General features: G+C 44.7%; 1 protein-coding gene across 1 annotated transcript in view; it reads left to right on the top strand.

Annotated features, from left to right (window-relative positions):
* The first annotated feature begins 9,406 nt into the window (after positions 1–9,406).
* LOC148184458 (AT-rich interactive domain-containing protein 4B-like) overlaps positions 9,407–15,444 on the top strand; it is a 16,168-nt gene continuing 10,130 nt past the window's right edge. The window contains exons 1-2 of the mRNA XM_088054618.1: positions 9,407–9,427; positions 9,673–9,897. Of these exons, the coding sequence (XP_087910744.1) occupies positions 9,407–9,427; positions 9,673–9,897 (246 nt within the window). The remainder of the gene's footprint in view (positions 9,428–9,672; positions 9,898–15,444) is intronic.

Here is a 15,444-nt window from a genome sequence, read left to right on the forward strand (position 1 = left end):
GGCGCCCACTCCCCGCGGCCTCGCCCCCCGTGCCGGCCCCGCCCCGCCCCCCGGAGGGGAACACCGGCCCCGGCCTCGCCCTCAGCGCCAGGCGGGGCCGGGGCACCCCCGCAGCCGGCGCCGAGCCCGGCGCAAGGCGCTTCGCCGGTGCTCGGACGCCGTCCCCCGCTCTCCCGGACCCCGAGCCATTCTTCCTGTCCCCGATCTCCCCGCTGATGCTGCAGCTGTTTTGCAACAGCTTTGGTGGGGTTTACCCCTCCTCTTGCTCCTGTGCTCCCTCCGTTGCCCGTCTTCTTTGCCCTTTTATCCCTGGTCACTGTTGCTACCGAGCACTATGCCTAAAGTTTTAAAATAACTCTTTACTGGGAGGAGGGTACGGGATGCCATTGGATTGCATTTCGCGTTGTTGGCGTCCAGCCCAATGAGAGGAGGAGGAGGTCTGGCAGATGGCAGGACGTGTGTTTTGTATGTTCATGAGCGTGCCTGGGTATTTGCCAATGACATGCTGTCTGACACAAGAGCAGAATAATCTTTACCTGGCAGTTTTCATATCTTTCTTCCCTCTCCTACCCACTCTCCCCCAGCATTCTTCCTCCTTGTTTTCCCTGGAAAATCTTGCCATGACCATGGTCTGACCTTCTCCACTTGATGCACTCCAAGGAAGGAGGCTCTGGAATTTATTTCAACCATGCATTCTGCTGTTCAGGTCAGGCAAAGCAATTTTACACCTGTTTAGCTTCTCTGGACATGGTTTTGACATGTATAAAAAAATAGCTTTCGGTACTTTGGGAAAATAAGGCATGTTAAAAAGGGCCATTGGCGTAGTTAACAGCCGTTGCTGTTTTTCAGAGAAAGGCAAAGTCACTTTTGGAGTTGCACCCTTATTACATCTCTTGGTTTGTTTGTTTGCTTATTTATTTTTAACCAAAATATTCAGGATTACTCCTTACCAATAAAATAAATTTACAGAATCACAGCATATTCTGCGTTGGAAGGAAGCCACAAGGATCACTGAGTCCAACTCCTGGCCTTGCACAGGGCATCCGTAAGAGTCATGCCATGTGCTCAAACATATTGTCCAAATGCTCCCTGAACTTCTTTAGGCTTGGTGCTATGACCACTTCCTGAGAAGCCTGTTCCAGTGCCCACACCCTTTGTGTGAAGAATCTTTTTCTAACATATAACCTGAATGTCCCCTAACACAACCTCAGGCCATTCCCTTGGGCCTTTTCACTTGTCTTCACAGAGAAGAGATCAGTGCCTGGCCTTCCTCTTCCCCTCACAAATGAAATTGTAGACTGGGTTCAGGTCTTCCCTCAGACTCCTTTTCTCCGGGCTAAACAAACCAAGTGACTTCAGCCATTCGTCATAGGGCTCCTCCTTAAGGCCCACCACCAATCTCATGTCCCTACTTGGAGATCCTGTAACAGTTTAACATACGTTTGCAGTGCAGAGTAGAGCGTGACAATCCCCTCCCTTGCCCAGCTGGCGATGCTGTGCCTCATGCACCCTCAGGCCCTCCTGGCTGCCGGGGCACTGCTGGCTCCTGTTCAACTCAACATCAACCTGGACCCCTAGGTGCCTTTCCATGGTGCTGCTTTCCAGCCTCTTGTTCAGCAGGTGGAAAAAGTACATACTTATGCCTGAAAATATATACACATAAGAAAAAGCAGAACTGTAAGAAATAAACTGATTTGTCTTGAGGGGGAGAGGTGTATTGCTGCTCATACAGTTGCTCCAAGTGAATCATTGGAATTTCCAGTCAGTGAAGGCAGCATGTTTTCCATTCCTACTTTTCTACTAAAGTGAAGTTATTTAGGATTTATACTGACTTGCTCTCCTTTATCATTCTCTACAGGTTGATGACATAACTCTTTAATATTATTCTTTACTCTGGTTTAACCTGGTTTATTTAAAAAATAATTTCTCTAACAGAGGGAAGCAATATTTTTAATACCATCAATCACTGTTACTAATTCTATGTACTCTGACTAGACTTATGTATCTTCTGGTCTGTTTGTGTCATCATCACTAAGACATTGATCTTTCTCCAGTGTCTGGGTGGACTGCCTGAGGAAACAGCTGGGTTTAGGAGTAGCTCTTCCACGATCTAGCCCAATTGACTTGAAAAGTTACTCTACTTGTTGCTGTCATCCTATCAGGAATTGGATACACTTCTCTACAAATATGCTTACTTGATGTCAAGCTTACTGCCTCATCTGTGTTTCTTTTTAAGCCATCTGCATCAATAGAGAAAAATGAATGCTTTCCTTTTCCTGCTTTCCTAAATGATTTTCACTGAAGCGCATGAGGTTTCTGTGAAATCTAACCCATTCTGTAGAGCTGCCAGTATTTCAATACCTGAGATTCCAATAACTGAGTATTCTAGTTCCTCATTGTGTGCATAAAATAGTTAGAGGCATCATTTTTGTTTAGGAGACAATAGTAAATTGACATGCTAGACATGTCTGCCTTAGTTGTATATGCTTCTGTTAGTGCTTCTATACCCTTCCTAAAAAGATTTTTTACAGAAAGGGTGATAAAGTACTGAAATTGTCTGCCCAGGGAGGTGGTGGAGTCACCATCCCTGGAACTGTTCAAAAACAGATTGGATGTGGCACTCAGCGCCACAATTTACCTGAGGTGTTAGTGCATGGGGTAGACTCAATGATCTTAAAGGTTTCTTCCAACCTAATGATTCTGTGATTCTGATCATAGTTTTCTTCTTCTGTGGCTGTAATTTACCTAGCAAAAAAATTCCTTTTTCTCTTTTTCTCTTTTAAAAGTTTATCCCTTTCCTACATGAAAAAAAATTCTACCAACAAAGTCATTGGACAGTTCCTGAGGATCAGTCAGGGGCTCAACTGAGAAGAGTCTTCAATGAACAACATTCCTCCATGAAAAGTGCAGCTCTTCAAGGAGCCTCAAAACCACCATTCTCTTTTTGCCAGAGCAAATCTTCTCTAAGAGCATTCTGTGGCCAGCCACAGAGCTCTGGTAATCCCTACAGAGCAGTCTTTGAATGCAGAGAAGTTTTGCTCTGAAGCTCCATGGTCTGTTTTCCCAGTAACCTTTCTGACTAGGTAGCTGCAGGACCCCCTTCTGTCCCCTCAGTTGCACATGGAAATGCAATGCAGGGAGCAGCATGGTCATGCCATCTGGGCACAGGCACAAGCAGCCTTGATTTTGAACATTCTTCTTTGCAAATGCAATACTCCTGTTCCTGGCTTTTTTTGGAAACACTTCAATTGCTGTTGCTGCAGTAGGAATTCCTGTGAGAGGAGGTACTCCCAATATCATCCTAGATCTCCAGGGCCCTTGGCTGATGAGGGTGTGCAGAATCAGGGAAAGATAGAAGGGAGAGAAAGCAGCACCTAGAGACTTTACCAGGAATATAGAAATTTATTTCTTTTTCCTTTAATAAAGGCTTACTGCTGCCCTGCTACTGCTGCTGATCAGGTGGCCTCTTGCAAGGTTGGGGAGAGTCCAGATGGCTGGCAGCCCTCCTCCTTGTGGAACGCTGAGACCTCCTGGGCAAGGGGTCCCTACCCTGGCTGGGAGTGAAGAGGCTTTGCCTGTCATCTTGGGCAGAGGGATCTGACACTGCTGCTGGCTCCAGCTCCTCCTGCTCTCCAGGGACAGGAGCCGATGGGTAGAGGGTGTGGAGGACAGCCTCTGATATGCTGGGTTGCTCCATGCTGGATCCTGCAGAGCTTCTGGCAGGGGTTGCCTGTGGGGCAATATTATCCTCCTGAGGGCTGACAGAGATGGCCACAGTGCTGTTGTCCTCCTCCCTGGCAGGTTCCTCTGCTACTGCCTCCTCCCCCAGCTCCTCCTGCTCTGCAGGGATGGGGGTAGATGGATGGAGGGTGTGGAGGACAGCTTCTGATGTGCTCTGAGGTTGGAGCTCCTCACTGGAGGCTGCAGAGGTGCTGGCAGGGGTTGGGTGGGGAGCAGTATTTTCCATCTGAAGTCTGCTAGAGAGGGACACAGGATTGTTCTCTGAGACAGCACGGGAGTGTAGCAACCTTTGGGCCTCTTGTGTGCACTCATTCACAATGATGCTGATGACGCCATTGATTAGAGGTTCTGTATGTTCCTCAAGGAAGTCCTGCAGCACGTGGGCCAAGACATTCCTAGCTGGACCACAGATGGACACGGCATGCAGGATGATGCTCTCTGCAATCCTTGCCATCCACCACCTAGTCCCATACTTCGCCTCCAGCTCCTGGCGCAGCCAGGGCACCACAGGATCAAGTAGATGCTCATCTCTTTGGAAAAGTTCTGCCCACGCTCTAGGCGGGAGGCCACCCACGGGCTGTGTTCCTGTGCTCCCATGCTCTGCTATGGATAGTATCCCCCGTGGAGTACGTGAAGGGGACTGCACAAAGGGGCTGTTTTTAACCAGCTGTCCTAGAGTTATTGCTGTCCTGGTGCTGCCATTTGCTGACTCTTCAGAACTTGTGAAGACACAGTCTATATAGCTGTCTGTCTGCACAGAAAACCTGACAGCCTCTATCACTTCTCTGCAGAGTGGGCACACCCTTTGCATCTCTGCCCAACGCATAATGCAGGCCAGGCAGAACTGATGGAGACAAGGCACCACATAAGCAAGGTCATCTCGAGCATCACGGCAGATGGGACAGTTCCACTCTGTTTCTGTGGCCCTGTCTATGCCTTTTGGTGGTCTGGATTGTGTTAAGAATGAGAAGATGCTCCCCATTGCTGGTGCTGGCACTCCAAAAAGATGTCACACACTGCAAAATGGGGATGCTATGGTCATTAGTTGTCCTGGGGAGGGAGAGGAAGAAACGCTTAGGTCCCTCAAGAAGGACCCTCTCAGTCCTCCAGGACTGAGCTCTCATTCTGTGGCCACCCCAGGGGAACATTCCCTCCACAACTCACCTCTGCAGTGCTCAGCTGCCTGAGCCTGGCAAGGGTGGAGAAACACTATTGAGGGCACCTGGATGGGTACTGAAAGCTGCCAATGGCAGCCAGCAGGACTGGGAAAGCTTGGCTTGACCCTGCAGACCTCATGGACATGTTCAACAGGAGTCCAGGCATAATCCAGACTAAGCCAGGCTCTAGTAGCTCCCAAATATACACAATATGGGACACAATGAGACAATCCAACATGGTGGTGTCACAGCACACTACCACTGATCTGCTTCCATTACCCTGTAACATCACAATGGGATGTCTACCTCCATGATACTAGGACCAACACAGCATGTCATAAGTTGCTCTCCATGGGTGTCCCAGTAATCCCCCAGAGAGGAGGCCCTCAGGCCCTGGACTCTCCCCAGCCCTGCAAGTCCCATCAGAGTAGTAGTAGTAGTAGTGCTTTCTCACACAGACAGAACAAGTTCTGAAAAAACACCAGTCATGCTTATAGAGGAGTCATGAGTGAAAAATTGGCTAGGCATTCCTCATGCAAGATGAGGAAAACTCCAATAATGCTGAGTACAATACCTTCTTACCAGCAAAGGGGCCTTGATTCCAGAAATTAAGGTCTCTGGTGGTGGGAGTCTGACTGCCAAGGGTAGCCCCTAAAAGATCAGACAGTAAAGTTTCCTTAATGCAGTTAGAGTTCAGTTTAAGCAAGGGGGAAAAAAGCAGCCCCTATGCATTAATGTAAAAATGAGTATGTTAAGAGGAGAGGAGGAAGAAAGGGAAAGATATAACAGATTATGAATAGGAAAAGTAGGAAATACCAAAAGCACTGTTCATACTGCTGGTATATTTCAAATAAATTAAAAAAAACCCAAAATTAAACCAAAGCAAAACCAAACCTAAAACCAACCAAAATTATAAAAACCCAAAACATGGAAAAAAGGTTTAAACACAATATTCTCTGAAACTTTGGAAAGTGTTTTCAGACACATTCAGCTTATATAGTGGTTGATACTCTTTAGAGAGCAGGAAAAAATATAAAAGCCAGTTAAAGAAGGAAAGGAAAAGCCATATTAAGCATGTCATGTTTTTTTCTGATATTTCTTCAAAATACCTGCCACAGGTAGCTCTGAACACAGAGAATGCTAGTGTATGGGAAACACTGGAAAAGTTGTAGCTTTGCAACTATTTTTTAGCAAGCAGCAAACACCATAACTAAACAGGCCTGACTGCTGTGCTGTATCCTCATGGCCATTGACCCTTGTCGGCTTTACTGATCAGGTGGGGTGCTGTGAGCCCCCAGGGTTATTCTGATAGAGACACCTGTAGATATGACTCAGCCCAAAGTATTGCCCTGGATGGCAAGAACATGTTCCCAGAGGAGGTGAGTTCACCTGGCCAGTAGCCTTACACAGGGAATAATGGGAGCAAATGTACAGCGCAGAGGGTAGATGTCACTATCACCCCAGGAAAAAGCAAAGTGCCACAAACTAGAGGAGAGAGTGACCCACTCCAAAGCCCAGTTCTGCTGTGATACCAACTGACCTTGTGCTCTCTGCTGGCCCTAGCAAGAAAAGCTCAAATGCTCTCATTCTTAGCCTGAACTCCATAACAATGCTCTACTTGAGAAGATCAAAGTTGTGCTGTAACAGATGAAGTATTTCTCAGTGGTGTTTTTTTCTGATTAAAAATGCAGCTTTCTGATAAATCACACAGAATTATACAGAATGATCAAGGTTAAATGAGACTTTCAAGGTCATCTAGTCTAATCATCAACAGAGCACCACTATGACCGCTCCTACACTGTATCCCCAAGTGGCACATCCACTTTCATTCCCTGTGGGATGGGTCCAGTTGGCATATTGGACTGTTTCTTTCCCTCAGAAGGGAGTTACAACCATTTTTTTGCACTTCCTCTGAAGTAAAAAGAAATTTTGTTTCAACCTTGAAATATTTGGGGCAATCCAAATAAATGTTTAATTTTGGATGGCAAAAAAATTAGTCTTGGCCTCCCAAGGTGTTCCATATTATGGGGTGTTCATTAGGGAGAGATCCCACTTCCAAATGGGTATGATAGATATAGTCACTCACACCATTCCAAAGTCATGTGTTTCAGTACTTTTCAAACAAATTCAATTACAAATTTTCCTTTTGAGATGAACATGCAGTCTTGATGCTAATCAGATATCGAAATCCCACTTAACTGCTGTATAAACCATTCTAAATTCCTTTCGATCAGAATGGAAGTTTGGTATAAGCTAGCTTTTTCACATTTGTTTTTAACCTCAAGCTCAGTTGTTCCGTGATGCAAAGTAGCCTTACTCTTTCTCAGAAATGTTTTTTTAAAAGCCCCAAATAAAAAAAATCTTTTTAATTTAACACAATTTTTCTATATCTACAATCTGTATATGTTAACTTCTGCTTTGGCTGATTTTGACATAGATCCTTAAAATTTATTTTGTAGAACAACTTTGTGCCTAAAAAGACATCTGCCTGTTTATACAAATGGTAGAACTTTTATTCCCAGGCTAAATAAGCACTAGTTTATGCCCTTCTACTGGGAGCCAAGTAACAGCAGAACAATGAATTATGGGGTTTTTGTGGTTTAATTTTTCTGTACTAGGCAGGTAAGAAACAACTGACATTAGCAACTAGAGAGTAATTAGAGAGATTAGCAATAATTTAGGAGCTTATGAAAACAGATTTTCATCCTTCTGCTGTAAAAGCTTAGATGTTGTAAGTGGAGGCCCTTGACCAGGTCAGGGCAGTTACCTCTACAGAATTTGTGAGGGACTGGATTTTACATTTTCAAAGGCTAGTATTACAACTCTCTTTTACACTAGTAGAGTGCAAATCCTAAATCTCAAGAAATTTTGTGATTTGGAAAGCTGAGGACAAGAGCAAATTCTAAATCAATACTTCATGCTTTAAGAGAGTGGTTCTTTCTAACATTTTCAAGTGAGTCCTGGATGTTCCTTATTTTCCTATTTCTTGTTCACAGGAATATAGATCATGCTACTGATTTCCACTTGAACATTGAGACATTGACCGTAACTCTTTCAATGCGGCCATCCAGCCAATTACTTATACATTGACTACTTCATTCATTAAACTCATGTGTCTCCAATTTAGCTGCAAGAATACTGAAGAGGACTGTGTCAATGGCCTAACAAAAGTCCAGGTAGATGACTTCTGTGACTTCTCGTTTTTCCACTGATGCAGTCATCGTGTTGTAGAAGGCTGCTGGGTTAGCCAGACATGATAAAGTGTTAAGAGACTTTATCACTCTCTACAACTAACTGAAAGGAGACTGTAGCAAGATGGGGCTGAGTTCTTCCCCAGGGTACCAGTGACAGACCAGAAGACATAGCATCAAGCTGTTCCAGGATAAGTTCAAGAAGAATTTCTCAATGGAAATGGTTGTTAAACATTGGAACAGACTGCCCAGGATGATGGTGGAGTCACTATCCCTGAGGGTGTTCAAGAAACAGCTGGATGTGGCACTTGGTGTCATCATCTAGTTGACAAGGTGACCATCAGTCAACAGTTGGTCCTTAATTTTTCTCCTGGCACCATGCAGCTCCGGGGGGAGCATCCCATGATGTCATCACTGAGTAGTAGAAGGTGACATCCCAAGTGTCAGATTGTAACATCATTGGGGGACGGATTGTGACATCACATCTCTCGTTAAATGTATTTGTGCACTGACAGAACTGAAGCCAGTTTGGCTCCAGGCTCGACTCCTGCTGAGCAAGGTCTGGAAGGTCTAGCCAGGCTTCTCGCAGTGCTGGGTGGTGTACTGGGGGCTGCTTTTGGCAGCTTTTGGTGCTCATTCTGCAGCCATCAGTACTGGCCTTGCCTGGCTTAGTCACTGGGGTACCACAGATGTTTGCAGCAGTGAAGGCTGGCTGTGCAGGAAAACACCCCTCTAGAGTGGGATGGATGATTGGGTTCAGGCACCCCAGATGGTGTCCTTCTTGACAGGGCTGGGTGTTTGTTCTTCCCTTGCCTGGGACAATCAGGAGGGCTCTCATATAGTCACACACTGGTCTGTGTGACAACAAGGGGGAGCAGCTTTTGGTCCTCAGCTCCACCCAGCATGCTTCATGGCACAGAAATGGCCATGAAAACAAACAGGAATATTTCCCACTTTTTCCCCTAAATGCCAAACTATCACACTCAGTCTGCCAGGGCACTCAGAATGACACAGCTTCTGCTCTGCCCTATCACCACCAGTTCTGCCTGGGCTGTATCCTGTGATGGATACTAAGAAATCCATTGCGCCCACTCTGCAGAACACTGATAAGATCTATTAGGTTCTCTGAACAGAGTGAATGGGACTATCTGCAGTGTGTCATCACTCTCTCCAGAGAGTCTCCAGAAGCCAGCAGCCAAGCAGGAGGAACTCCTGGACAGTTGACAGTGGCCCAGTGAGGGGGGAAAATGGCTGCAATTACCCTGTGTTGTCCCCTCCATCTTCTCCACAGGAGACACTATCCCTACCTCAGTGGGCATGGGTGACATACTGCCTGAGGTATGGGCAGAACTTTCCCAATGACAACAGTGTCTCCTGGACCCTGTGCTGCCCTGGCTCTGCCAAAGGCTGCAGAGAATATTCCAGAGCAGGTGGTGGCTGGTACAGGCTGCAGAGAGCAGCACCCTGAATGATCTCTGTGTCTGTGTCTGGATGTGTCAGACTTTGGTCCTGAGGATGCAGAACAGCCTCAGGGAAGGCACTGCACAACTGGTTCATGGCCCCATCAATGTCATCAATTCTAGTGCAGCGAGGAAGCTGAGAGGCTGCTGCACTCCCATGCTGATGAGGAGGAAACCCACATGCCTTCAGCCAGCACCAGGTCTGCCAGCTCCAGCTCCAGCAGCTCCTACAAGGGAATTTCTGCCAGCAACTCTACAAGCTCCAACATGGAGGTGGAAGCTGATACATCAGAGGCTGCCCTGATGGGGAAGTTGCAGTTCCCCACCATCTGTGCCTGTCCTCACAGAGTGAGACTAGCCCCAGTGGGAGCCGAGGAGGGCAGTGGTGGCAGACCCCTCTGCCTAGGGCTGTAGCCACAGCCCCTCCACTCCCAGCCAGGCCAGGGCCTGCCACACTCAAAAGAGATGGGCCCCTAGTCCTCAGGATTCTCTTCAGTCCAACAAGAGCCCAAGGCAGGACCTGCCTGAGCTCTGCAGCCCTCAGGGACACTCATCACCACTTCAGATGAAGTGATGAAACCTGGGGCCACTGAAGTCCACAGCACCCTCAGGAATTGACTTTACCTAAAGAAATTTAAAGGAGAACAGTCTAAAATGAGCTCTCCCCCTTTGTTTTAAACAGTCCCTTTCCACCAATAAGAAGAAACTAAATACAAGTGGATATAAGTGAAAAAATAGCAGTTTGCTGACAAGCAAAACTGAAACAGGCAAAAATCCCCAGTAAATAATCACTAGATATCAAATTGCTAAATCTCACAAGCCCCCCCAGAAAAAGAAGAAACCCAAAATGGTGGAAATACCTCTCCCAAGATGGCGCCTGACACAGGGAGACAAAAGGAAAATGGCGTCTGACCTTCCTCTCAATACGGCGGCCTTTATGGGTGACCATACACTCTGAGAGACAAAGGGAAAGAGTGGCAGCAAACCTCCCCAGGAGTGCTGGAACTTACAGAGCAGTTCTAGTGGCAGAGGAGAAGAGCCATCATGTGTGGGGTCAGCATTGCCACTAGCCGCTTCCTCCTGCCACCTAACGGACTCCACCAGCTGGTGCTGTTGTCCCCTGTGCTGTGCCTGTGGCTGGGGGGAAGAAGCTGTCTGTTCACACTGACATGGGGTGGCTGGGCCCCTGGCTGGTTCAAGATTCACTATAGGGTTTGAAAAGGTCACTGTGAAACAGTTCGGGAGATGCAGCTTTGCCAAGTTGCTATTGTTGTGAGCCCAGAAAAGCCTGCTCTAAACACCCCTCTGCCTTTGGCAATATGGCTTCAGGCTAAAGAAGGCCCAAAAGGGAAGCCTCTGCCCAGATCCCTCAGTTCTAAGGCAAAAGCCAAGAAACAAGTGAGGCAAAAGGCAAGAGAGCAAGCCAAAAGGCAAAACATGCACTCTGCCTGGGTACTCCAACCTTTTTAAAGGGAGCAGCATCACCTCCACCTGCCCTGCAATTCTGGGTCTGCCTGTGCCACCAGGCATTAAACACACAGAAACAGTATTTGGACACAGATAGATATGGAATAGAGTAAGCTTTTTGGTCACTCAGACATCTTCCCAGGTCTTACAGAAGGTGCCTCAGGGTAGTCCTCCAGCACTGGGGTCTGAGTAAATGTATAAATGTCTAACGCTCAGCAGCTGAGAGAGTTGGACATATTGAAACATGAGTGTATTTGAAAAATTAATCCCAGGTACAATCTGGCTTGTCAAAGGAATGTTTGGATCAAGAATCAAAAAACTATGGAAAAAATAGAACTTCTGACAAAGTTCTCGGTTCTTGAAACTTTAATTACTAATTAGAATACCCCACATTGTGTTCTTGGACAGAATCCACTTGAAGTAATATATTCCTCTATTGCATTAGAAACAAGTGACAATGTTCCACATACCCAGAGCAGTGGTATGGGAAGGAAAGAACATTAAGCTGTTAAGTTAACCTTTTAAATTTGGCTGATAATTTTGTAATATAACCCTTATTGTTTAAAAGCAAGGAGTTCACTCAGGTAGAATAATGGACAAGGATAAGTAGTATTATTTTTTTCCTCCTCTCAGAATCTTCCTGCACATTTCCTCCCTTCCTTCTCATCTTTGAATTATGCATACATGGAAGACTTTTATTTTATTTTGAAACTGATGGGAGCTATATTTCAAGCTGTAACTGTTGACTATGATATCTCTGGAGTTGAACTCCAGAGTCCCCAAGATACTTTATTTTAATTTTGAGGAATCCATCCACAGCAGGGATCTACCCTGGAGCCATTGGTCCTGGAAGTATATAGTACCTTGGAGTGGTGTTTCAGAGGTCTTTTGTAATTTAATCAATCAGATTAATTTTTTTTCAAGAAAAACTAAGTTTCTTGTGGGCTTGGTAAATGAGATGAAGCCATTTCAGACCTTTTCAAAAATAAGCCAGATGTAAGAGTATTGCACATGTACGTGGAAAACTCATTTTCCTAAGTGATTGCTTTCCTTGTCCAGTTTTACATGAAAACTAAACTGCTGAAAAGAAATTGCTGAATTGAGCTGAAGTCCTACTAGGTAACATTTATTTTAAAGTAAAAATGTAATAAAGTTATATATAAAGCATAAATATAGCCAGAGCATCTTTATAATGCTATTCTACATACTTTCTACTGCTGGGAGAAGTTTCTGTGGTCTTTTTTCAGTCCAACAATAACAAAGTATGCTATAAAGAGCATAACTGAGTATTTCCACCTCATGCAAGAAAAATTATACAAAGGAGCAGGAACAGTTGCATTTGAATTTCATTTCAAAACCAGGTGCTTTACTTTATATTTATACTTTATATTTATATTTTAATGCTTAAGGCCAAAGTAGGGGAAATGAGAGGATCTGTGCGTTGATCAAAAAGCTTTACGGAAACTCTGCTTGCAAAGCAGAGGTAAATATGTAGAAGTTTGAGATAATCCATTTGGGTTGGTAATTCCTCATTTTGAAAGGGTTGGGTTGAAAAGTCGCTCTGCACTGCTGTGACTCAGAATGGGTAATCTAATCCTGGGATGTCTTTAAGTCACCATTACTTGTGAAAACTCTGCTCACAACTAAAAATACCTGTCATGTCTTGGGATGCTAAGGCAAACCTATTTCCTACTCACATGCTCTCTTCAGGTGTTCCTCCTGGTAGAAATGCAATCCAATGCTGTGAATCCAAAGTGTGAAGAACCCAGTGGAAAGCTCCTCAAAGACACTGTGATGTCCACCAGCAGAGGATGTGTCTGTGCTGAGTCACCAGGAAAGCAAGCTAAGCCTGGAATCATTATTCCATGGGTGAACAGAGTTGATTTCTGGAGGAGCTGCATGCACTTTTTCCCCCCTTCAACCCATTACCTTTGCTTTCAAGATATCTCCTGGGCTTAACTTGGGAGTTTGCAAGAGAAGAGAACAAAGGTGTCTCCTTTTCATTGGGATGTGGCAATCCAAATGTCTGCAAGAAATCTTCCAGAGAACACGGAACTGGGCAAATGTCTGTGAGAGTGCGGATTTTGACTGTTCAAATATGGTTTTCTGTCACAGTAGAGACAGACAGAGACACCTGTTTCTTCTTCCATCATAGCTGAATCGTTATTGCACACAGCTTATATTTATACGGTTATCAGAAGGCACCATGTTTAATTCTAATTAGTTAGTAACTCAGTTCATTGGTTGGTAATGGCGAGTCTACATGTCAATCAAAACTTTTCTCTCTAACTCTCTCTCTCTAATGCTTACATATTTATCTCCTGGATAAGGAACAAGTTCTCACAGGTAAAAATCTTTCTCTTCACAGGTGCAATCAGTTCCTACAGGAATAGATTGACAAATAAACTAATTCTCATTGTAAAAATTATTTTCTCACAGGAACTTAACAGGCTAGCTGTTAGCTATACTTAGCCAAAGCAACAAGGCTAGTTGAAGTAACAAAGCCTGAATCACAATTTGACAAGGCCTTTCTTTTGTAAGGTTTTACGTATATGTGACAGTTCCCCCCCCCCCTTTTTTTTTTTTTATGCAAAGGATTTGTGTATCCTGATGTTAAAACAGTTTCCACCTGTAAGGTCATGATCTTATTAAGACTGGTCATCTGTTAGATACAGGATAAGACACATGGAATACAGATCACAGTCAATAAAACCTCATCAAATACAATCATGTCACTGACAAAGAGACTTGCAGTATAGGAGAACAAAAAGGTAATGTCCAAGGTCTCCTAGGAAGTGGAAATAAATAACTACTGCTCCAACTACTGGCTGGAGTTCAGGGGCCATGCTGTTTAGGCAGGAGGAAGTCCCCTAGCTGGAAGTGTTGACTTTGACATTACTAAATGTCTTTCTGAAAGCTTGAAACAGGGAAAAATTTAAGAAGGTTGGTAGGAACACAGTACTATGATGGTGAGTGCAGTAGGACTTAAGGCTTCTCTTGGCAGGCTGTCTCTGTAAGTCTTTAGACACAGACATGTCCTGGCAGTCTTACTTCTGTTGCTGTCGTGGCCACGATGGCTGGATGGTGATTAGGTCATTTTTCTTCTCACTGGGTCTCATTTTCGTGGAGGCAATTGATATTCGTCCAGATGAGCAGGTAACCCCAGATAACCCCTTTAGACTTGTTGGGAATATAACATATGCATAGGTTCTCCCTAGGTTAGTAAAGCAGCTAGGGTATGCCAGTGCAGACTCAGTTTGGGATCCTTATGTAAAAGGCTTCAGAAATTGGTTCTGCATAAACATATCCTCAGAGCAGCATCACTGTGCTGGAGATAAAATATGATGATCTGCTTTTAAAATTTCTAGTGTAAATATTGCATTATTTAAACATTTTTTAAACAGCCATATTCCTACTTCTTTGTAGTTTTTTTTCAAATAACATGTATTATTGAACATGCAGGTAACATTAAAGTAAAACAACACATGTGGTAAAGCAGTAAACTCACACTGAGCAGAAATGACCAAGATAATTAATATAATCAGCAGCACATGAGAGATAGGATGGTAATTAAGAATGACACATTATCATTTCCCTAAAATACTGTACCATCACCAAAAGACTGCAGCAGCTGTAAGCCTTGACTAAGATAGAGGGCATAGAGAACAATTCCCGGACAAGGCCTCCAAGTTCACCTCAAAAGGGAGGTCCAGGTGTAATAAGCTAAACTTGTCAAACCAAAGTGACAAGAATAAAGTTTTGGTGAAGAAAATATATGAACCATGGTTATACAAGGCCTTTCTTTTGTAACTTCTTGTAGCATTTTTGTTTTGTTCGACAGCCATCTTTGGGATTGATATCTATAGTGCATTGCAGAGCACTGGACAAAAGGATGCTGCCCAAGCTCCAACACAACAAAGCGGAGGCAGCCCGACAATCAGCAGACAGCTCCTCTGGGTGTTCTCTGGCCTTAATCTCCCAGAGAAACGGCACGTGGGAAGAGAGGAGCTTGTCGTCAGGAGATAAGCCAACACCTCCCTGCCCCAAAGGGAGCTCGGGCTCCCAGTGGAGTCACAGCCAACGTCAGCAGGCACCTACGTGCTCAAGAAGCAGCTGCGCACTGCAATACTGCTGGAAATTCATTTGCTTTGCTTCTTTTGTCCCCCAGGTGTCATGGAAGAAGTTAGGTGTCGCTGTTGGACACAAAATGATTCACACAAACACAGCTCAATGTGTGATAGAAAAAGAGAGAGATTTATTCTGTTGTTTCAGTATTTATAGATCCTCAACAATGACCAGGGATTGGATAGTTAGGTTACTACCTTCCCAACCACACTGGTCGTGAGAAATATCTATTAAAAGACATATCTTTAATGGAATGTATAAACATCTATGTTTATAGTTACTATCCTAAGGAAGTGGCTAAAA

This window comes from Pseudopodoces humilis, chromosome 4, assembly GCF_049639895.1.
Source record: "Pseudopodoces humilis isolate 2021_Gansu_Grassland_sample_001 chromosome 4, ASM4963989v1, whole genome shotgun sequence".
In the NCBI taxonomy this organism is placed as follows: Eukaryota; Metazoa; Chordata; class Aves; order Passeriformes; family Paridae; genus Pseudopodoces; species Pseudopodoces humilis.